At 32.5% G+C, this 24,771-nt stretch overlaps 2 protein-coding genes across 3 annotated transcripts; both read left to right on the top strand.

Annotated features, from left to right (window-relative positions):
- Nucleotides 1-2,350: 2,350 nt before the first annotated feature.
- On the top strand, nt 2,351-5,648 carry LOC144547455 (inositol oxygenase 1-like). The gene is made up of 10 exons (XM_078296106.1): nt 2,351-2,486; nt 2,732-2,852; nt 3,013-3,094; nt 3,213-3,417; nt 3,613-3,672; nt 3,763-3,815; nt 4,250-4,372; nt 5,001-5,149; nt 5,247-5,328; nt 5,439-5,648. Exons 1-10 carry the CDS (start codon nt 2,468-2,470, stop codon nt 5,463-5,465), a joined length of 921 nt encoding a protein of 306 aa, XP_078152232.1. The 5' UTR covers nt 2,351-2,467; the 3' UTR covers nt 5,466-5,648.
- Nucleotides 5,649-12,327: 6,679 nt separating this feature from the next.
- Nucleotides 12,328-16,332, top strand: LOC144547407 (calcineurin B-like protein 4). Of its 2 annotated transcripts, none has more exons than XM_078296048.1 (9): nt 12,328-12,455; nt 13,902-13,997; nt 14,305-14,387; nt 14,484-14,543; nt 14,652-14,760; nt 14,865-14,917; nt 15,045-15,125; nt 15,236-15,348; nt 15,793-16,332. In XM_078296048.1, exons 2-9 carry the CDS (start codon nt 13,919-13,921, stop codon nt 15,860-15,862), a joined length of 648 nt encoding a protein of 215 aa, XP_078152174.1. In that variant the 5' UTR covers nt 12,328-12,455; nt 13,902-13,918; the 3' UTR covers nt 15,863-16,332. The 2 variants fall into 2 exon arrangements, with proteins under 2 accessions (XP_078152174.1, XP_078152175.1); XM_078296049.1 differs by having other exon boundaries at nt 12,344-12,422.
- Nucleotides 16,333-24,771: the final 8,439 nt, after the last annotated feature.

The following is a 24,771-nucleotide window of genomic DNA, read 5'->3' as shown; positions in this document are numbered from 1 at the left end:
GTCCAGATTTACTGAAAACAACGATTTTCAATAAATCTAAAGAAATAGTAAAAAAATTCCAAAAAAATATAAAATTTGGTCCCCAAACACATATTAATATGGAGAACAAGATGAACGGTTCGGATCGACCGTTAGGATTTTGAAAAGTCGAAATCCAAGGCGTTGCATGGAGGGGCTCTATGCTATGCATAGCATGCTAGCATATTCCTATATATATATATATATATATATATATATATATTTATTTATTTATTTATTTAAGTATTGAATATTATCTAAAAGGAGTAGGGTTAAAATGTATGCTTTAATCACGCTCGACATACATATATTGGTTTTCAAAGTTCGAATAATTGATCTGAACCACTCAACATGATCTTTATATTAACATTTGTTTGGAGATCAAATTTTATATTTTTGAAATATTTTAATATTTTTTTAGATAGGTATGAAATCATATTTTAGATGGTTCAGAACATCTAAAAACAATGACTTTGTACCTATTCAGAAAAATAGCAAATAAGTTCCAAAAATATAATAATGTCGCTTCTACACACATTTTAATATAAAAATTATGTTGAATTTTTTAAATGAAAATAAAAATGTAAAGTATGATTGAAGCACAAAACTACTAATGTATTTTAACCCTACTTTTCTAAGAGATGCAGATAATCTCATATACGAACATAAATTATAGATATTAGTTGTAAACTTGTAGATTAACTTAGCCACTTATCTTTTTTAAGTGTCGAATACTATCTATAGTAATCAAAATAATTAGAATAATATTACAAAAGTATAAATAAATAGTATATACTAATTAAAGATTTATGGTTTTATTAAAAAGTAAAACTGTGAAATAACATGACACAAACACATGTAGCAAACACAAATTGCTAATTTCTAGATTCATTTGGTTTGTAATTTTTTGATTAGTTGGAAAATAATACTTGCAGAGTTACACACAAAAAGAAACTGATAGATAAAACTTGTAAAGAAATTCATATCTCATGGCTCACTTGAGATAAGCTCTAAAAAGTTCATAATTAATTCGGTTGATTCTGATTCGGATTATCATTAGCGAGTTCAAGTTTGATCCAGCTCAGATTGGATTTACTCAACTTGTTTTCAAGTTCGTTACTAGAAGAAGATGAAGTTATTTGCAAACACTTACATAATATTTTTTTATACTCATTTTGAGAGAATGAAATTTATTGTAAGAAAAATTGAGTTTTTTCTTACACCTTGTAGTCTATGAAGGACTCACATCATCAAATTGTTGAAAATCCTTAATCTATGTATCATGCGGCTCACAACATGAACGAGCTGATACAACTAAGCTCGTAGTTGGCTCAACTAAATCAAAATTAACTCGGCTCATTTTGGCGCGATCCGAGTTCAGACTTTGGTTTGTTTGGCTCGGCGCGATTGGTTGACATGCTGTGAATATTTGTTAGAATATTAAAATTCGGTGGCAATGGGGTGTCAAAAAAAAATTGGTGGAATGTTCCATGTTGTGATTAAGGAAAATATCGGTGGGATGTTAACAAGTTTCCTCTTTTGAAGTTGAAGCCCTAAACTTTTTCTTAATTACCCCCTATTTACTCGCCTCCGGTTTGAGAACACCAAGGTAGGCACGTTCTAATAGAACAAATCTTTACTTTATGAAAAGACATCCTGCTTTATGGGAGGGAAATTTTTTATTCATAGAAATTAAGAAAAAGATAGAGAGAGAAACACAAAGAGTACAGTATTTGTTATATTGATAGAAAGATCGGTACAGATTCTACCGATCTAAAAAATCAGAACACTTAGGATAGGCAGAATTTCTACCCATCCTAACTCTTCTCGGATCTTCTGTGAAGACGGTGCCTGAGAAGATCAAGAATTGATCTGTTGCTATTCCTGTTTTGAAGACGGCGTCACAGAAAATCCAAGAAGAGTTAGGATGGGTAGGAATTCTGCCTATCCTAAGTGTTCTGATTTTTTAGATCGGTAGAATCTGTACCGATCTTTCTATCAATATAACAAATACTGTACTCTTTCTGTTTCTCTCTCTACCTTTTTTTCAATTTCTATGAATAAAAAATTTCCTTATGGGAGCAAGGAAAGCAAATCATTTGTTCTACGTAGAACTAGTCTAATCGTCAAATTCTTTCTACTTATGTTGCATGGTTACCCTTGTATATCTCTCTAATAACGGATGTGCCACTGAACACGATCGCAGGAGACATATCACTCGCAACGTGGTGAGTGCGGAATACAATTAATGGACAGGATGATGACGTGGCAACTTAGGGAGGAAGGAGATCTCAGGGGCACTATTGTTATTCCATAATTTTTGGGGGTTTGATCTATCCGTTCAAAGCTGTACGGTAGAAACAGTCTCTATAAATAGCCTGTTTCGCCCGCTCTGCATTTTCATCTCAAATCACAATTCTTTCTTGTGAACTTCATTTCTTTAGCAGCCATGACTGTGATCGTTCAAGGTACATTTTGTTTAATTTTATTTGAAGAAATTAATTCTTTTTTTTTTTTAATTTAAAAAGTTCAATAAGACTTTGAGAAATTCAACAAAATTAGATTTTTTTTTTTTACTTGTTAATTTCGGGGAAATTAGTTTGTGTTGTTTAACTATAAGATATGATACGCCCTTTCCATAATCCATACTATTTGAGAAAAAAAACTACAAAACTCTGACTAAATTGTTTAATTATTTAAAAAAAAAAAACAGAATCCGTTTTGGAGGAATCTTGCAATGGTGGAAGTGTAAAGGAGAGGCAAACCGAGGGCAAAATAGACCTTGCTGGTGAATTTATTGCGCCTGATAGCAATTCTTTTGGCCATTCTTTCAGGTTTATGTTCTCTTTTAATTTACACTTTTCTTTGCTATTTTATTTTTTTGCTGTTTTTAGTTAAAAAAAATTGTCATCTCTATTTAATGATAAAGAAGTCTAATTCATCAAAATTGGAAATAAGAACTTATCTGATATCTAAATAATTAACCTATTCCAGAGACTATGAAAAGGAAAGCGAGAGAAGAGCAGGAGTCGAAGAATTTTACCGAGTGAATCACATCAACCAAACTTATTCTTTCGTTAGTTTTCTTTTTTCACAAATGAATTATTCATCAACCTCAATTTCTTACAGACACCACACTCGAAAAATTTAGCAAACTCGGTAATTGAATGAATTTCGTAAATCAACAAATTTAGGCTAAGAGGAAGAAGGAAGAGTATGGGAAGCTGGAGAAGGCGGAGATGAGCATTTGGGAATGCATCGAGTTATTAAACGAATTTGTCGACGAGAGTGATCCGGATCTCGATGAACCCCAAATTGAGCACCTGCTACAATCTGCTGAGGCAATTAGACGTGATTATCCTAATGAGGATTGGCTACATCTCACTGCTCTTATCCATGGTAATTGAATTAATAATTAATTAATTTGTTTGTTTTTTCTCTATTTAATCCAACTTCATTTTGCAGCTCTTAATTTAGTTATTTCTGAAAGGGTTATATTGAAATTAGTAAACCTGGCTTAAAGCATAAACAAAATTGATCTGTTTTTTTGCACCTATTTATACTGATATTGCAACTAATAATATTTCATTTTAGATCTTGGCAAGGTGCTGTTGCATCAATCTTTCGGTGGCGAGCCGCAATGGTGTGTTGTTGGTGAGTTCATTTATATGTTATCCTATCCAATTAATGTTCTGACAGTTAATATTAAAATATTTATGTGACTAAATGGGGATAAACATGCAGGAGATACATTTCCTTTGGGCTGTGCATTTGATGAGTCTATTGTACACCATCAGGTATTGCACATAATCTTTTGGTCTAACCTTTAACCTACCAATTTTACTTAATTGAGAAAATTTGACGTATATGTATAAAATTAGAGGGATGATGGTACTTGTGAATGGCATCTTTACATAAATAATAAGATGAGGGATGTTTCTGTCATCTTTTACTTTCTAAAATGCCAACAAGGTATTTCTTGTTTTACAGGGCGAACATCAAAAGCATTCCTAAAGTTACCTAAAAAATCAAATTAATTGATAGAAAAAAAATCTAAATTGGGAGTAACAGATCTAGTAAGATAACAAAACATGGAATTTAATCAGGTATAGTTGTCAACTGTCAAGTTCACCCAAAGTGTCAGATCACAGTTGTTCTAAGACAAAATTTGAATGAATTATTATGATTTTTTTCAGATTATATATGCAAATTGTTGTTTTCTATTGTGCAGTATTTCAAGCAAAACCCTGATTCTACTGACCCGTTACTGAGTACTAGGCTGGGAGTTTATACTGAGAATTGCGGGCTTGACAAGGTCACCATCTCGTGGGGCCATGACGAGTACATGTATCTGGTATCCACTTGATTCCTTAATGGCAATAATTCTTTTGTGTTTATGTATAAAATTGGCTGAATGAGGCCATGGTCCTATGCATAGCACATAATGGTCCGTACTATGGATCAATATCTCCATTTTCAAAGTCGAAACAACTGATATGAGCCGTTCAATAGGATCTCCATATGAAAATGTACTTGTAGATCAAATTTTAATTTTTTTATAATTTCTTTACCATTTTTTAGGTAGGTAGAAAAGCACTGGATCTAAAAATTCTAGACCATTCACAAAGTAGTGATTTTCACCTGTCTAAAAAAATAGTATACAATTTCTGAAAAATATAAAATTTAGTCTGGAAGTACATTTTCATATGGAGATCACATGGAATGGTTTAGATTGACTATTTGGACTATGGAAAGGAAAATATTGATCCGTAGTATGGACCAATCTGCACTATGCATAGTAGTATAGTACCATAGACTGTGCTAGTACTGATCTGTTACTGTATTCAATTCAATTTGGTCTGTGAACTGATCACTAGATCATATACAAAGATTATTCCCCAATTGCAAAATCTTCAATTATAGCAAATATAGCAGTCTAACATGTAGTAAAATTATTAAAACTGAAAGTGCTATTTACACAGGTTATGAAAGGGAACAAGGCGACGCTCCCACCGGCGGCTTTTTTTATTGTGAGGTTCCATTCCTTCTATGCTCTGCACAGGTCTGGTGCGTACAAGTACCTCATGAATGACGAAGATAGGGAGATGCTTAAATGGCTTCAAGTTTTCAAGTTAGTTTCCTCTTTCACTTTGTAATTTATTTAAACAAAAAATTTGCCTTGCAAATTTCATTTTTGTGATATATAATACATATCTGTATGTGAGCAGCAAGTATGACTTGTACAGCAAGAGCAAAATCAGGGTTAATGTGGAAGAGGTCAAACCATACTACATGTCCCTTATTAACAAGGTATGAGTTTGATTTTTTAATGTGATCACCTCTTTATAGAAGAAGATATATTTGATTATTTTTTTTATAAATATGAACTAATTAAGGCTTCAAACTACTGTTTGATGCAGTATTTTCCAGCTAAGTTGAGATGGTGAAGCTGCAAAGAGAGAGTAGTGCAAGATTTGTATGCACTGGCAATTCTGAAATTAGTTATATGTGGAGTACATTATTCTGAAATAAAATATTTTACACATGTTTGTTGTAACCTTTGGTGATGTACATACACCCCATCCTTTCTCTGATCATCTTAGTAATAAATAAAATTATAAAAGTGAGAATCCTTCAGTCTAAAATTAATGTCGCTATTGACTTGAAAAAGTAGCACGGATAGGAATGTATTGCACTTTGTCAAGTGATCTCTTTTTTATCTATCATAATTTAACTTATTACCTTTCAGTTACTGAGATTTATGATTCTGAAAACATATTCATGGAAATGTTGTCCAATAAAAAAGATGAAAAAGCCATACATTTTCAATATTGATGAACGATGGCAATTGAACAATTTAGGCCATTTAGTTGTCATGACATCATGTGGCATAATACTTTATGGATACAAAAATCCACAAGTTAATTTGCAGGAAACCATACCTATAGATATGATATGTACGAAAATAATTATGTAAGTGTGCTGAAATAAATGTTCGGTTGTTCTATTTTTCTTTTTTAAAATGCTTGATATCATTACAATAATTATTATTAATAATTGTTAATATGATTAATATGGATTTAAGAAATAACGCAACAATACTTATTACTTATTTCGTAATGAGCCTTTTGCTAGTAAACTTGCTATTTAATTATTGAAAAAGTTAATTAACAATGAAATTATTAAATTGATCATTGCCGTGGTTACCTCTCGTAGATGGTAGTTCAGTGACCCAAGGATAGGTTTTGCCTATTTTGCTTAACTTTTGAAACCCGCTTTTTCTGCGTCTATCTCATATTTATTTTTCATATATATTGACCAAAGATTAACAATTAAAAAGAAGATTAATAATTAAAAAGTTGCACTTTGTTTTTGCCATTCATGATAACAACGGGAGAGAGTTTTAGGTGGGGAAAAAACGAAGTCTGAGCAAAGAAATTTTTTTTTTCTCACAATTTTAATTTTAAGAGAGTAAGTTTGAATTGGAAGATAATTTATTTCTGACATTGTTTAACAATAATTAATTTTTTTTCTTATTGTTTTTACTCTGTTGAAATTTATTTAAACAGAGTAATGATTTAATTGCTTCCTAACAAAGTTTTTCAAATATTTGTGTTTAATTTGTTCCCGGAATCTTGCTTTGTCACTTTTCTATTTGAAGCAGTTTAACATCATTGCACCTTTTCTTTCAATGCCAACATAGCCTTACTATCTGGAATAAGGTTCAATTTCTTCTGAATCTAACTATTCTGGTACCTGGTAACTCTGTTGAGCAGATATGGCGAAACTCATCAAGATTGCTGGTTCATAGTCAACCCCTGCAGAAGAAATGGGAAGTAGTGTTCAGTTCAGTTTGCTGGACGATCTGGAGGCAGAGAAATTGTTTGATCTTTGAAGGCACGAAAATGCCGATTGATATGGTTGCACAGTGGATTGTCAGACAGGCGACACTTTGGGAGAAATTTTGTGTCAGTAAGGGGGGTACTTAGCTTAGCAACCTATCTTCTTAATAATTCAGTTTCGTGTTTGTGCTGGCATGAGTTTCTTTCTTTAGTTGCAGTCATACTGTGATGCTCAGTGTACTGGTATAGTTGGGTCAAATCTGTATTCACTTGTTTAATATATATAACCTGGCAACCTCTGCCTGGTCTTCAAAAAAAAAAAAAAAAAAAAAAAAAAAAAGAAAAAAAAAGCAGTTTAACATCATTTTTTAGGAATAGTTTTTGACCCCAGATGGAAGTTTATTACTCCATGTTGTGTTGTATTGTTGCGTGTTTTTGTTCCTAAACAATACAAGAACAAATTTTTTAATTAGTTATCTAGATTTCAATTTTCTATTAGTTCTGTTCGTTTTTTTTTATTTAATTATTTATTCATCTATTTTTTCTTTTGTGGTGGTTGTAATTTACGAGTTCAGTGAGCAGAGTATTGATTTTTTCTTAACAAACACAAGAATTTGATACTGCATACTGGGCCTTATAAAGCTGTGATAAAAAAAATAACAATCAATAATTCAATAGGCGGTATCGCCAATTTTTTCATTAACTTCATTAAAAAAAAAGATTACCAAATCTGTTCATTAAGTCTAAAACCAGCCAATTTCATTGGTAAAAACGACCTTGCTCCAATAATGAGATGGTGTCAAGTACGACTGTCAGTATTTTCATTAGTTATCATTTTTTCAGTGTATTTGTCAGTTTATTTTTCCTTAATTTCTCAGAATTATTAATAACGAAACAAAATACATCCAACAAACTCCCATCCGTGATATTTGCACAACCCAATTTTATAAAAAATTATGGCAACCGAAGACTATAAAATATTAATTAGTTATGATACTACAAAATTTAGGCTTTTCCTGAACTTACTTTAAGAAAATTAAATTAGCTCCTAAAATTTTGTTTTTATCAAATTAGTCAGTAAAATCGTTTAGAAAAATTAAACAGGTTTCTGAACTTTCAGTCGTACCAAATCAGTTCTTGAAGTTTCATAACAAAAACTAAATTGATTCTTCCACTTCTCTCATCTTAACCATATTAATCTCTTAAACTTTGTTTTTTTTTTTCTTAAAATATAAGGATTAATTTGGCATAAATAGAAGTACAGAGACCGGTTATGCCATCTTTTAACTAACAATCTGCTCGATCCCGCCAGGTTATATTTCTCTCTCAATTACTATTCTTACTGTTACTTAACAATATGTAAATGTGACAAATTAATGGTGTGGTCCATATGGTAGTGTTAATTGTAAAGTGATCAATACCTAGTTTTCTACACAAATTAATGCAATATGTCTTCTCTGAGTCCAATTAAAGGTTTGGGCCATATGGACAATATGTATTGTTTAAGTCAAAACTGCAATTGGATACAGGGACGGATTTAGGATTTTTGACAAGTGGGGGAAAAAAATATCGAATTAGATTTAAATAACTAATTGAGTTTTAAACCATTAACTAATTGAGTATTCGATAAAAAATAATGTTTTGACTTATTATTTCTGATGCTCTTTACCAATCAAAATTCAACAAATTTATTTCAATTTTAACCCTAAATTTAATCCAAATTACAAATCAAACATTCAAAGAGGGAAACCGATCAGGACCGATAAATATCTACTAAAACTAAAAATCCAGGGGAGGCAACTGTTTTCCCCTGAAACCATGTAGGTCCGCTCCTGATTAGATAATTTTTTAAATCCAAAATGTGCATTTCAATAAATAAACCTAATTAAGAGGACAACCGACCTAATCTTAATTATCTGATATCGATTAGCTTGTAGATAGCAGGAGACTTGCTCAAATCTAAGAGAATTTTTTATATATAAAAATATTACAAAATAATTGAGAAAAAAGATAAAGAGTACATTGCTTTTTCGGTGCATCGAAGGATTGGTGGAAATTTTCCAATCCAATATAAACATTTTATCGAATCAAACTTTGAAATTTTTATTCATGCACATCTTCATTGCATCCTGGAAAGCTGTGCTAAGTGGGATATTTTATTTTTAATCGCTATAATTTTTACCGATGTAAAATTTGAATCGAGATAATTTTCACCAATCCTTTTTTATATAAAAATACTAAGGTACTCTTTATCTTTATTCTATTATTTTATTCTATTTTTTATAAATACAAATATAAATGATTTATCTTTTTTTGAAAACTTAGTAGTAGCTACCAAGGTTCGTGAGGGGGAATCGAACTCTCGATCTTTGGGTATAACAACTCTAGGACATTTTCCTAGCCAATTGTGCTACCTCCCCTTTCTCACCTATAAATGATTTATCAGAGAGTGAGTCTATGGTACTATGCATATCACGGGTTGTTACCGTGCTACGGCTCTATATTCGAGTTTTCAAATCCTAACGGTTGATCCGAACCGTTCATCTTGTTCTCCATATTAATATGTGTTTGGAGACCAAATTTTACATTTTTTGAAATTTTTTTTTACTATTTTTTTAGATATTTAGAAAATCACTTGATCTGAAAATTCTGGACCATCCAGAAACAGTGATTTTCAATAAATCTAAAAAAATAGTAAAAAAAATTTCAAAAAATGTAAAATTTGGTCTCCAAACACATATTAATATGGAGAACAAGATGAACGGTTCGGATCGACCGTTAGGATTTGAAAACTCGAATATAGAGCCGTAGCACGGTGCAAAATCGTAATATGCATAGTACCATAGACTCACTCTTTATCAGATGTCAGCAACATCGAGTTAAACTTTTTTATTTTAATTATGAGGAGGATTAAAATCGTATCATTATTTTCATACTCTAATTATGTCTTGCATTTTTATCTTCGTTTTTAAAATTCAAACAGTCGATTTAAACCATTTAAAATGGTTTTCATATTAAAACACATTTGGGAGTCAATTTTTTTCTTATTTTAGCATTCCTTTTAGATAACTACAATATCATTGTATTTGGATGGTCGAAATTCTTCTAAAAAATATAGTAAATTTGTACCTATTTACAAAAAACAGTAACTTTTTTTTTTCAAAAATTATAAAATTTGATTTTCAAAGACATTTTAATATAAAAATTATATTGAGTGATTCAAATTAATATTTAAGTTTTAAAAATAAAAATAAAGATGTAAGACATAATTAAAACATAAAAATAAGTAGACATTTTAACCCTACTCTTTAATTATATCAGTCTCACCGAGTTTATCCTCGTTCATTTTCAATAAAATAAATTTAAGCGAACCCTGTTTTTCTTTCAGAAATTTTCTATAAATTTCGCGTGTTTAATATGTAACGAGTGATTTTTAGAGAATTAGAGTAAAAGACAAAACTACCATGGCAAATCGGAGCTTAATGTGGGGCGGCCATTTTTATTAATACTTTAAAAAAAAAAAATTAAAACTGCCTCTGCATTAAGGTTTTTTTTTAAATTGCTCTGACCGCCTGGTCCATAGGCGGCCCACCCTCTCTAGCAGACCGCACAGGCCAAGGGCGATCCACTAGGGACCGTGGGCCAGATAGTCGGGGCAATTTAAAAAAAAAAAATCTAATGCAGGAGTAGTTTTAAAATTATCTTTTTTTTAGGGTATTAATAAAAATTGTTGAATGTGGGGTTGCAGCGAGTTTTTGAGAAATATTCTATATGTACTGTTGTTTATGTACATATATTCTAGTGTGTTTCATAACTATCATTTGCTCGTTAGAAGTGAGGATAAAGATTTTAACAAAGTATTTTTAATTTCATGCAACATATGAACTATTAAATTAAAATATATTTTTGAACTATAAAATTTGCTTTTAAGATGAAAAAAGGAAAAAAAATAAAAATAATAGTCTAGGTTCTTTAGCTAAAAGTTGAAAACCGATCGGAAGAGAGGACTCTTCAGCCCATATTCTTTAGTATAACATTTGAATTTAGATTCGGTCCGTTCAATCGAAATTTAAATTAATCCGGTCCAAAGTAGAATACATGAAGCCATTTTATATTTGTGTCTAAGCGGATCAAATAGTCCAAATCAGAGTTCTAAATAGTTAGTTATAGCTATACAATAGCTGTGTTATAATTTTTTCGAGCCTAAAAAATTATAACGTTATTAATCTTTTTCTTTTATAATGATTATAAATAGTTAGTCATGATTAGTTTTTTTTTTTAACTTTAAAAACTATAACGCTATATTTCCTATTTAGAACTATGTTACTCGGATACTTCAGTTTAGGCACCGTATTCATATCGGACACCGATACGCGTCTGATACGTCAACTGGTGTATCCTTACTCAGTTGAACCAAGTCCGCACTCGTGAGCCGCAACTACTTGCGAAGCCGAAGCTGTGAACCGCACAAACACCAGGGGAAATACGAGTTTTTTTTTTCTACTTTCCGCATGATTCGAACCTGAGAAGGCCCAGTCTAGCACAAAACAGTTAACCACTGCGCCAATTTATTTTTGTTGTTAGAATCTGCCAACGGTTAACCACTGCGCCAATTTATTTTTGTTGTTAAAATCTGCCAACCAACGTATTTAATGTATACTTGAATTGCCCTACATTTTTTATATTGAATCATAGTATTAAATTAATAATATTAATTATTATAATAAAAAATAATATATATAATAGACATATCGTATTCTTAATTTTTAAAAATTATCGTATCATATCCGATACGATATCCGTACCTGTCTCCATGTAAGATAGTTTCGATCTAGAAGATTATTGAAGTAGCCTCATGTATTCAATTTCGGACTGAATTGATCTGAATTTCTATTGGACGGTCCGCGATATAAACATAAATATTGTATTAGCTCATAATATGGAAAAGCACCCGAAAATGATTTACAACCGTAGCAGCGTAATAGATGAGATAAATCATAAAAAAAAAGTAAAGGTCGTTAGAAAGGAAGCCCAACCAAAACCAATATAAATCCGCTGTTATTCCATCCCTGTTATTTCGATTCCAACCGTGGATATTCGTTGAGATTTGTGCAAAAAACATTTTCATTAAAATTTGTGCATGGACTAATTTGAATGGTTGAAATCGGAATAACAGCAGATTTATTTCCATATTACATGTGCTGATGTGCATGCGTAAGTGCCTAATGAGCAAAATGAGCAAAAGGGACATTTAATTTAGAATTATCATCCTCTGAGATATCTCATATTTTGCGCGACTTTTTAAAAATCTCAACCGTTCAAATACGTTCTTCACGAATCTCAAAGCTCAAATAATACTGGCCCGCACTATCCCCGAGTAGGAACCGGCCACGTCGGTCACGCAAAATATGAGATATCTCAGAGGATACGCGCTCTTTAATTTGTGGATTTGATCACCGCCTTCCTTTTTTGTATGTAAGTGAGAAAGGAAGGAGACGATAGACGATCAAAGCATTTGGCGGCTTCTCTCTTGTCGCGCGCTCTCCTTCTCCCTCCCACTCGGTCCGTGTTCTCTCTCTCTCCTCTCTATTTCAGGTTAGCTCCTTTGCTTTAATGGTGATCATATTCGTAAGGAATAGAAATGAGAAGATAAAAGAAACAGAAGCATTGGTTGCACTTTGCTTCTTCTAAATTTAGGCGTACACAGGTTCAGGAGAAGTTGAAGAGTCGCACAAATTAATTAGTCTGGTTTTCTGTCCTCTCGCCAATTTAATTGTTCTATTTCCGTTACAAAATTAGGAATTCAGGATCGGTAATTCACTTTTTCTCAATGTCGTTTGCTTAAATATGCCTTGATACTCCTGTATAGACATTCGATTGTTTATCTTCATCCTTTTGGAGAGCAAGTAAATCGGACCCGATTGTTTAGATCAAGGCGACTTGCACATATTTTACACAGTACTTGAGCTTTATTTTGTTTAATTTTTTATATTTATTTTAATGTCTAATGCAAATTATAAGTAAAAAGGTAATCAATTCGGTTTTGCATTTGAATTAAACTACTGCTGAAGCTCACAAGTTGTCTTAAAATAATTATAATTTCACTTTATATTATGTTAATAAGTCTAAAAAGTTGACATAGCTCATTTATATTTTACTACATGAGGTAAACTTAATTGGTGTAGACGTGTGATTGCATATAGATGAGGTGTAACCTAACTTTTAATTTGTCTAGGATTATATAATAAAAAGGCAAAATGTGGGTCCCACCAGGATTTGTTTCTGCACGTGGAAGTGGCACCATTGTTATTTTATTTTGCAATAGCATTCTTTTTCTTTGTGAAAGATAGCATTGACCCACTTCTAACAGTAAGAAAATGTAAATTATAGAAAAGAACTCAAGAAATAACACAAAAAATAAATACATAGCCAAAAGCTGTGCAAAAGCAGTGGCTTAACTTGCTGGTACCGGTTCTAGTCACAGCTCATCAGTACCTGAACCCCATCTGGTACAGTATACCATGTCATACTTCATGTCAGATATTTCATAAACCAGGATTTGTAATTACGTAGACCTTAGTTATTGATGCCTCATAACCAATATTGTATCACAAACTAATTTGCCCCCCTATCCCTCCAGAAAAAATAGTTTCAAATATAAAGAACAAAAATATTGTTCTGAAAAATTTACTCCAGAATAAAAGCACAATTTTTTTTCTTTAGTCGTTCTTGTACTTTGAACTATGACCATTGAGAATAAAAATCATGTATTACATGGTTTTTTTTTCCTCCCCAAATTCTCTCTGTTCCTTCTTCTGTTATTGCTTTTTGTATAAATGGAGAAAATTTACTAGTCTTACAACCTCTAATTTTCATGAGAGCTGGAACTCGTTATTTTTGATGGTTAAGTAGTTAACTGAGGCTCCTTGTAACTTTGAGATGTATACTATGACATTTGGGTAAATTTACTCTCAAAGGCGTACAGGTGCTATATAATGAGCTCTTGGATACTAACTTCGTTTTTGCTTTCATTTTTTTTAGGTTGAAATACAAGAGTAATGGGGTGCATTTCTTCAAAACAAATTAAGTACACTCATAGTTATGAAGACCCTGTTTTGCTTGCCTCTGAAACCTCTTGTCAGTCTCTCTTTCTCTCTCTCTCACACACACACACACACACACACACACACAATTCATATTGTACTATAGGAGTGCAGTATGAAAAACATGTCATAATAACTCAGGGAGTCTAGGTATGTCCAGGAATGCAGATCTGTATAATCTGGACTGTACTAGTTCTGCACTAAACCCATCATGCTTGGTACCGGAGTATGATATAATTAGTTTAAAGTCATCAATCTAAAATAGCAAAAAAAATTAAAAAAATTTAGATTTGCGTGATGTTTTTTTATCATTATTTCTTATTTAAATTTTTTTAAAGCAGTTACTGTAAGTGAGGTAGAGGCGTTGTATGAGTTGTTCAAAAAATTGAGCTTTTCAATAATCAAAGATGGTCTTATTCACAAGGTAAATAATCTCTGAATTAAATATCCCTTAGTACTATCTCCTAAAATTCTCTATGAGCATGGTTGATTTGACTTCTCTCAATTTTTTATGTGGCAGGAAGAGCTTCAACTTGCTCTGTTCCAAAACAGTAATAAGAAAAATCTCTTTGCTGACAGGGTACTTCCGTCCCCTTTCCTTGTTTTCGGAAATATTTGGTTATAAAATTTAAGTCTTCTTCTTTTGTCCCTCGACATTGAAAAAACATTATGTTCCTTGTATGTGCAGATTTTTGGCTTATTTGATGCAAAGAGAAAGGGAGCAATTGAATTTGGAGATTTTGTTAGGGCACTTAGTGTATTTCACCCCAACACCCCAAAATCTGAAAAGGCAACATGTATGATTGTTTTGAAGACTCCTTATTCTTATTTCCATACTTCCTCAACCAGTAAGGGTGTAAATCTTATTCACTAATTTGTTTTTTTTTTTTACTAATGGCAGTTGCATTTCGGCTTTATGATTTGAGGCACACTGGCAGCATTGAAAAAGTTGAGGTAACTACCATGTTTTGTTTCCGGAGTGCCAGAAAGATGACATCAATGCAATTTATAAATTCAATTGCATATACTAGCACCACTGTGCAAAATTAAATCAAGTTTCATTTACTTTATGATATGCTAGTTGAAGGAGATGGTGTTGGCTCTCTTAAGTGAATCTGATTTGCAATTATCAGAGGATATTGTTGAGGCCATTGTAGATAATGTAAGAAGAAACTATCTTAGATGCTTGTTTAAAAGGGGAATTTTACAATGAAAGGAAAAAAAAATATTGTTTTCTCACTTGAAAAAAATTGTTTTTGCCTTTATGAGCAGACATTCAAACAAGCAGATTCCAATGGAGATGGAAAGATAGATGAGGAAGAGTGGGAGGAATTTGTAACGCAAAATCCTGCTATATTAAGAAATATGACTCTTCCATACTTGATGTAAGCCCAAGTTTTTTTATTATACCTTCAAAATATTTGAAAAAGTTTATAGCCTTCACTTTGGTGTTATGACTGAGAATCCTTTGTCGTCCGAAATTTAGAGCATAGAAAGATGCGTGTTGTATTCAGGGGTGGATGCAAATGATGAGTATGGGGATCAATTGACCCTTATATCTTTATCACAATCTCTTTAGAATTTTACTATATTTTGAAGTATTTTGAATGAAAATGCTAATGGGTATAATAAATTTGACTCCCATATTCTTTCACAATTTTTATAGTTGATCCCCCTACTTCCTCTAAGAAAAAAAAAATAGCATTGTAACTCTGTATAAGCTACAATCCTGCCTCTGTCCTAAGTTCTATTGATTCAAATTGCATTACTATTTTCTCTCAAGTTTTGATTTTCGTTAGTATCTTTTTCTAATCCTTCTTTTATTACAGTGACATAACCATGGCATTTCCTAGCTTTGTCATGTATTCCGAAACCAACGATGCTGATATAATAATCTAATGCTATCAAAATTGAGCCATCATTTAATTGGAGGCCGAATTGCCTATGCAAGATCTGCCAAATCAGCTATACGAGACGAAAAGGGCTTCAAGGTCAACAGAGTGTTTACAAAAGCTTAAAGAAGAGAGCAAAGAGGATATTACAAATATGCAAAACCCTTGTGTTGGGAAAAAAATAATAAATGCATGAGAAAATCATGTTAATATTGTGGTTTTACTAGGGAAACCTTTGAGTTCACTTATAATCTATCAGTATAACTGTATCACTGTTATCCGTAGTTATGTATGTATATGTATATAATAGGGAGGTTTTACTAGGAAAATCTTTGGGCTGAAAGCGCCAATTAAGCGGATTTTAAATTCTTCTTTTAGCGCGAGCCCGATAATCTATTATGTTACATTAGTAAATAATTTTGTAAGAGATGTTCAGAGTACTCAGTTTAAATATTTTTGAAAGACGAGGTTAATTAATTTTGTTTCGTTTTGCAATTTATAATTACTTCTTGCTCCTTGAAGAATAAACACAGAAATTACAAAGATATTAGGTGTGTATGTATGATACATCCAGTATTTGTGCTTTTATCATGATTAAAGCTTACATTAGGTTCTCTCTCAATTCCTACTGATTTCTATTTCCATTTGTTACTTCTTTAAACTTCATCTTTTTAGGCATGTCAAATGCATTGAATGTTGAACTAATAGTTCCACAATTTTTACATGCCACAAGTTGTAGTGTTTTTTATTTCATAAATGCTTTAAATTTAAAAACTCAGTGATAAATTCTAACAGTTGATCTTATGTCTTTATATTATTAAAAGAATTTGCAATTTTCATTTCTAACCATTTCTAGTTATGGGTATTCGTGCTTTAGATGGCTGCTCAGATCAGCTTCATGAAAATCTTATATTCCTAAGAATGTTTTATCACGTGGAAACGCTCTTTAATGAAACTTTAGTTTTAGCTGGCTGTGACTGATCAACACAAATAGTTTTATCACGCAAATAGCCATGTCACGCAACGTAATCAACACACGTGATGTAACTGATCACACCGTGACTAATTTCCTTCTCTAGGCGGAGCAATGAATTTATTTGATTAGATAGAAATTACCTTTTTGTCCCTGAACGCGATTTCCCATGGATAGACTATTCATTTATTGCATTAAGTGCGTTATTAGTATTACATGTCAAGAAGTCAGAGCATTCAATTTTAAGAAATAGCATCATACCAAAATGTAGATACATATTCAATGTATGCGGATTGCATTATGGTATCTTTCAAAGTACAAGTTGTGAAATAACAAGAACTTGGATGGGACCACCTAAGCCAAAGAGAGATGCGGTCGATCCGGGAGTGTTACGTTGAGATCGTGAATTGAACACGAACAGAGAAACAATCAAACAGTTTTATTGAAATTCAGTAAATTTGGATACAACGACACTAATGCCAATCTTATATAGAACACTCAATTTTCATAATAATAGTCTAATCTGATAGTACATATTTATTCCTCTTATATAGATGATCCTAATGGTACAAGAAACGCAAGAATTGATGAACTCTATCGCTCAAACGCTTCTCGTCACGCCATCTGTCGTCCAGGTCAGTGCCAGATCGTCTAAAGAAGCAGAGATGTATGAACTTGTCGCTTAATAGGCTGCTCCCATCGTCTCCAGTTTGCTTCGTTCCTTGCCCTCCTCTGTCATCGCGGGTCCCATCACTCAATGAATCAAACTCCTCTTCGGTCACGAACCTTATTAATTCGAGGGGCCCCAGCAGCAGAGTTACGTCTTTTAAACCAAGCCCTGACCGCGCCTCTGCCCGCTCGCCCAATAATTCGTCGTCTCATTCAATTACAGCGTTGACGGAGTCAAAATCAAAACTTTCCCCAAATTAAAATCTGGGATCGGGGCGAGAGAGCAAGAAAACGAAAATCAAGTTGAAAAGAATAATTCCAGGAAAAGCAGAAAGAAAAGGTAAAAGTTAATTCGTTATTAATCTATTTGTTTTACTTTATTTTGGTTGGATCCAACATTTCATTGTTGATTTTTTTATATTGTTAGATTTTTTTTTTTTTTTTTTTTTTGTGGTGACCGCGTAAGTTGTGGGTTTGAACCGCAACGATAAACAATGAAATATTTTTTTTATTTGAAAAGGAATAATAATAAAATAAATTTAAATTGAGGCTTTGAGTTTAACAACTTCGTCAATTCGTAAGCATAATTTTAGAAATTGCGGAATTGATTACAATGAACGACGAGTTTAATTATTGATATCGGTATATTTTACATTGCAAATATTTAATTTCTTTTTATATTTAATAATAAATTTTCAAGGTCGATAATTTGAATTTTTCAGTTGAAATCGGTCTAATTATGTTTTAGATTAAACTCATAAATATTTTAGTAAGCAATGTTATGTTCACAAAATCTGTATTAGATCAATTTTGAGAGATTTTGTGATTAACCATGTATGCTCTAATTATATATTTTATTCTTTTTAAAAGTTAAAAAATATATATATATATACAGCTGGTAGAAGCTATAGTGTACAGCTTAGGGGACAACGAGCTGATTTATCACGAGTTAGGTTCAGTTTGAACTCGTTACGAGCTGGTTCATCTGAGTCATGAGCGAGTTGACTTTAGAGGTCCGAGTTGAAATTTTTGCTTGAAATCGTCACGAGCTGAACTGAGTTGGATAGTATAAAATGTACACAAGTTTATACAAATTCACAAATTGATGTCTAGTCGAGCTAACTCGTGAGCTAGTGAGCAAGCTAGGTCCCAGCTTGTGACCTTGCTAGTGGTGAGCTGACTCGTTAATAATTCAGTCCAATAACGAACGAACTGTTAGCGAGCAAGTCAGATACAAGTCACGATCGAACCACAAGCTATGAGTTTTTTTGCCACTTCTGGTACCACTAGTATTTCTGACAATGCTAGTGGAAGGGACATTTTTTGAAATTTTGAAAAATCTAGGACAGTTGAACTTTTTTTTTTTTTAGGATATGAATAAAAATTTCGGAACAAATAACTAGTGTATTAATTATACCCTAGTCGGGTATACCCTATCCTGCTCGCCCGTACCCTATGCCCGCGGTATTCGTGCCTGAGCTCGGGTATAGGTCGGGTAAACGGGTAAGCGGGTACGGGCAAAAACCGGACCGGTCACTGTTTTTTCGGCAAATACCCGACCCTACCCGAACTGACCATACCCGTACCCGACCTTACCCGTACCCGACTTTACCCTACCCGGATACCTGTCTACCCTTGCCCGTACCCGTACCCTTATACCCGACACACTTTAATTCAAATTAAAACCCAAAATTTGATTTTCCCCCACCCGGTTCAAAAAAAAAAGAAAAAAAAAAAGAAAAAAACAGAAAAAACAGAAAAAAAAAAAAAAAAAAAAAAGAAAAAAAAAAATCAGAAAAAAAAGCAGACCGGACCGCCCTGCCCCTCAAGGGTACAACGGGTACGGGTATAGGATGGGGAGGACACGGTTTTAAAAAAAAATACCCTAGATACCCGTCTACCCGTGATACCCGTACCCGACCAATACCCTTGCCCCTGCCCAGGTATACCCAGCCCGCCCGTGCCCTACCCGACTTTAATCCACTATAAATAACCCTCAATTAATTAAAGCCAATACGTACGTGTACTGCACATGACATAGAGTTAAAAGAACTGTAATAATATCACGGTTCTTTTAAGGCCATTAATTTTCACATGCATCATCCTTTCTTTAACAAACTTATCATGACTTCTTATTTTGGTGACAAGAGTTGACAGGGGGTTGGTACTCACTAAACAAAGAAAACCTAGCATACAGAAGCTATGTTATAAAAGCATGCATAATAGTACAGCTACTGTGGCTGATTTTTTTGTTAGTTGATTGAGGCTATGGTTCTATGTATAATCAATTAATCCGTACTATCAAATTAATATTTTTGTTTTGAACGCTCGAATGGTTAATTTTTTAAGACTAAATTTTATATTTTTTAGAAACTTTTTACTATTTTTTCTAGGTAAGTAGAAAATGACTACTTTTGATTTTTGAATGGTCTAAATTTTTTAGATCAAGTGACTTTCTACCTACTTACAAAAATTACAAAAAATATAAAATTTGATTTATAAACTACAATTTCTTATGAAAATAATGTTGAACAATTCTGATCGACTGTTTAGATTTTTTTATACAAAAATATTAATCCTTAGTACATACCATTCCGCACTATGTATAGTACCATATCCTTACTCTTATTAGTTCTCTCCGGGACAGAGAGAAAATAAAGTTATTAGTTTGAGTATTTTTAAGCTCACAAAAATGTTAATGTGTTCCAATTTTAGAAGTGATCAAATTTAATCCATAAAAGAAAAACTAAAGTTTGAGTTTTCTTAAGCTCACAAAAATGTTCATGTGTTCCAATTTTAGAATTAGTGATCAAATTTAATCCATAAAAGAATTAATTTTCAAATTTTTGGTTAGGATCATGTCAAATTACAACGACGTGCCAAGCATATATATCATTATCCTGTAATTCAATAATAGATTTATGGAATAAATATTATCCAATCCGTTTCCATTTTTAAACCACACCGATAAAATCCAGTAACTATACGTCTATACTAGACACTGACAGACGTGAGAGATTTAAATTCTTTTTTTTGTTAGGATCATGATATTGTCAGATTGGAGCGACGGGCCAAGCATATCATTATCTTTGACACCGAGAAAGATGCATCCGCAGCAAGAGACAACAAAAGATATTAATTTACTATTCATTTTGACATTGAAACAGATGCATCTGGAGCAAGAGACAACAAAAGGCATTTGTCTTTGGTCGACTCATTCATGAGAGCATGAGACATCATAGAGCTATTATCCATAGAACCCCGAGCTCACAAAATATACTTGTAAATTAGAAGAAAACAATATCTTTTAGTTACAGACTTGTAAATAATTTTCATCATTCGAAATATACCGAAAATCTGAATACTGAAGGCATCATTAAATAAATGAAAACAATATTTATGTCCATAAAAGATTTGGGAACTTAAAATGGCCTAACAAAAAAAAGACAAATAATACAGTTGATGTAACGACAGAACATCATATTGCATAAAATTACTATATATGGTGAAGCAGTAGATTTTTTTTATGTTCGTTTTGTTTATGTATTTTATGAACTTAAATTTTACTATTACTTGATGTATAACACAGAAATCAAACTAAATGGTTCATAATTATCGGCTTTTATTCAAAAAAATTTTAGTACAACAAGTGTTTTGAAAAAAATGGCCGGTCTAGGACTGGACATACCGATCCAAATCGGTCCGGACCAAGGATAAAGATGATCTTAGCACTGTTTTTTATGTGTTTTTTCTACTAGATCCGGACTAACCAAGATGATTCTAAACCGTGGACCGAATCAGACCATAATCGGACTGAACACAGACCGAACCGCGCACAACCATGCTAACCCGTGGTCAAAACTATGCTAACCCGTGAAAAACCGTGCTAAACCCCTTGTCAAAACCGTGCTAACCTGTGGACCATGGACCGAACCAACCTGTGTGGGTCTGGACCATGATCCTTAGCACGGATTTGGACCATTCTCTTCAAATTTGGAATGTTTAACCCGAATTGTACGGACTCGTGAACAGAGGAGACCTGTGGACCAAAAAACCCAGTGAACGAGGAAGTTTTGAACTGCACCGTTTGCAAAATACTAAGTACAGCACATGCAAAAGAAGACTTCAACTGTACAACACAAATAGCGTGTCATAGAAACCTCTATTTGTAAACATTATTTTTTAGGACGATGATAACAATCCCCGCACCCTCCACCCCGCAAAAAACCCCGCAGAAAATGACAAAAATAATGACTGGACAAGTAAATCATGCGGGTAAAATGCGAATATTTAACATTGATCCGTAAAATGTTAACACTAACACATTGAAGTATTAATCCTTAAAAAGTTAACTCAATTTTTTAATACCAATTCTGTCGATCCATTATCCCCACACAACAATCCCTTCATTTTTCGTTTTGTCCCCGCACAACTATGTGGTCCCGGAACTTCTTGGCCCAAACTTCATAAGTCAGTACTATAAAAAAAATTTCTAGATAACTCATGGCCCAAATTTGTGGGCCGATACAGATCCAACTCGAACATTCTCTAATAAATTCAAAAGTTGCCTTAAGTACTCTGAGATTCGTGCTACTTCGAGATTACGAGAGATGTTACTTCTCAGAGATCGAAACGTTTTCTCGAATAACGAAAAAGTTAATCTGGACGAAAATCGATTCTAAACATCGTCGAATTATAATTGATATGCGTCTCTCTAGAGGGAGACGAAGCGACGCTTCGAACTCTCTATAAATACTATCTTACAACAATGCATAATACAATACTATACAAAAGATAAATACTGCTTAACGTATGGCTGCCATCAAGGAAGAACCAGAGGTGATCAACGCCGCACCCCAACCATTCGTGCCTCTTCCCAGGGTACCACCAGGGTTTGAGAAGTATCTCAGGAAAAGCTGGCCGTGGCCACCGCGGAAAAAGCCAAGAAGAAGTCCAAGGTGCCATCCTCAAGCAAAGCCCTACATCCGTAGGGCCAAGCGTCTGCCACCGCGTTCCGTTCATCCAAAAGACGAGCCATGAACTGATCTTTAATTAGATTTTTAGTGTCAACTATGTTTTGTTTTAATTGCTATTGGTTTTTTACAATTTTGTTTGTTTCATTTTGTGTTACCTGGAACTTTTGCTAAATGCATGTTATCGTTATTTAATATATTACGATTCTGTAATCTTTTGTGTGCTGTTTCAAATTCTCATTTATGCTTTCAAATAGTTAACTACCAAAGAGTGCCTAAGGATAAATACTAAATAACGTAAAAATTGAACTTCCAATGAATAATGATAAATACCTGCTTGTCAACGTCAAAAATTAAAAACTCTGAAATTTGAAGATAAACAGTTGTACCTTTAAAGTTAAATACTTCAATACTTAAAGATAACATAAAATAATTTTTCATAAAATTTGAAACTTATCATTATCTAGAATAAATACTAAATAACATAAAAATAAAACCTTCAATTGTAGAAGGATAACTACTATGCTGTATACATAAACTTAACAACTCTGAAATTTAATTGTAAACACTTGTATGTTTGAAGATAAATACTTCGATGCTTAAAGATAAACACTATGGAATTGAATATAAATACTTGTCAAATTTAATAGAAGGAAAACACTTGCTGAATTAAAGTTAAATATAAACACTAAGAAATAGTTACTTAATTTAATATAAATACTTGTCAAATTAAAGTTAAGTAGTTACTTAATTAAAAATAAATACTTGTATGTTTAAAGATAACTACTTTATCGAATTAAAGTTAAATAGTTACTTAATTGAATGTAAACACTTGCTGAATTGAAGATAAACACTTTTTCCGTTTAGAAAGAACGAGTGTATTTAGTTATACTTACAAATATTTAATTTAAATCTGTGAAGTATTTATCCTATCTAATGTAGTATTTAGCATTGCATAATATAGTATTTATCTTTGCATAATATAGTGTTACATTGTATAATATAGTATTCTGTAATGATGAATAGTTGCTGAACTGAAGATAAACACTTGCTGAATTGAAAATAAATACTTATGTTCCTTTTAATATTACTTTTTCCGTTTACAAAAAACGATTGTAATTAGTTGTACCTACAAATATTTAACATGCCTCTATGTAGTATTTATCCTTACATAATACAAAAAATTACTGCATTATCAAATGTTAAAAAACACCAAACAATTTTAACACCAAAATAAAAAGTATATCTGTTTTAACAACAAAAGAGTTTTAATATCAATAGCAATACCAAGGTGCGGTACCATATTGAACCGCACAAATAACAGGTATTAATACAACTAACAATAACAATAGTATCAATAACATCAGTAACCATAACAACAGTAACAACGCCATAAAAACCAAGTCAAAAGGTCAAGTGCTCTAGCTTCTGAATTTGCAGTCATTCTTATCGTGGATAAGCATATTATATGCTAAAGTCAAGCACTCCTTCCTGATTATATCCTACAATATCAAGAAATAAAAAAAAAAATTCAATTGTTGTTCAATCTCTTTTTTTATAAAAAAAAATTTGGTAAATAAATAGTAATAAATCTTTACCTGATCAAAGTCAAATGGAACTTTCCCTATAATACAATCAATGTATTGAAGAAGAAAAATTGCACAATCATCCGAAGCACTCTGCTTTGGTATATCATCCTGAAATTCAGGCTCAACATTGCTCCATTTTTCGTTGCCTAAGAAAACGTATAAAGAAGGGATAAAGAAAATTTTGATTTTGTAATGTAATATTAATTGTAAATACAATAACAAAAAACTAACCCATCCTCCAAGCAAGAAAATATTTCAACCAATCAAATTTTTTCAGGTGAGGGTGAAGATAATGTTCATTAGATGCCGAGTGACAGGACTGGTAAAGCTTCAATTCTTGATTTTTTAAGTCTGCAGCAACAAGAATCCAGTGTTTCTCGGCACAGAGTGGAAGAAAAAACCACCTCGCTTTTGAAAATTGTTCGGTGAACAATTGTGGTGCAATACCCAAAAGCAGGTCAAAGTCAGTTTTCGGAGCAAGGTCCTACATGAATATATAATCCAATAAATAATATGAAATTCAACAAAAAAATATAATAAATTATAAAAAAAAATAACAACTTAATCATCAACCATTCTAGTATTTATCATTCTGCAACCTAGAACTTAACCTAAAATATTGTAGTATGATCGGCGTAAAAGCGCAACGCAAGTTTCGGTACGCTTGGGGGCGTACCTTTTAAAACCGCGGTTACACCTTCCGATTAGGGTT

This window comes from Carex rostrata, chromosome 31 (assembly GCF_964058835.1).
Source record: "Carex rostrata chromosome 31, lpCarRost1.2, whole genome shotgun sequence".
Classification (NCBI taxonomy): Eukaryota; Viridiplantae; Streptophyta; class Magnoliopsida; order Poales; family Cyperaceae; genus Carex; species Carex rostrata.
Note: the sequence above shows the minus strand (reverse complement) of the source record. Positions and strands in the feature narration are given on the sequence as shown.

Coding starts and splice junctions, on each gene's coding strand:
- LOC144547407 (XM_078296048.1), top strand. CDS start 13,919: ATGGGGTGCATTTCTTCAAAACAAATTAAGTACACTCATAGTTATGAA. Junction 14,761..14,864: donor AAAATCTGAAAAGGCAACAT/GTATGATTGTTT, acceptor TACTAATGGCAG/TTGCATTTCGGCTTTATGAT. Junction 15,126..15,235: donor TTGAGGCCATTGTAGATAAT/GTAAGAAGAAAC, acceptor CTTTATGAGCAG/ACATTCAAACAAGCAGATTC.
- LOC144547455 (XM_078296106.1), top strand. Junction 4,373..5,000: donor ATGACGAGTACATGTATCTG/GTATCCACTTGA, acceptor CTATTTACACAG/GTTATGAAAGGGAACAAGGC. Junction 5,329..5,438: donor ACATGTCCCTTATTAACAAG/GTATGAGTTTGA, acceptor TGTTTGATGCAG/TATTTTCCAGCTAAGTTGAG.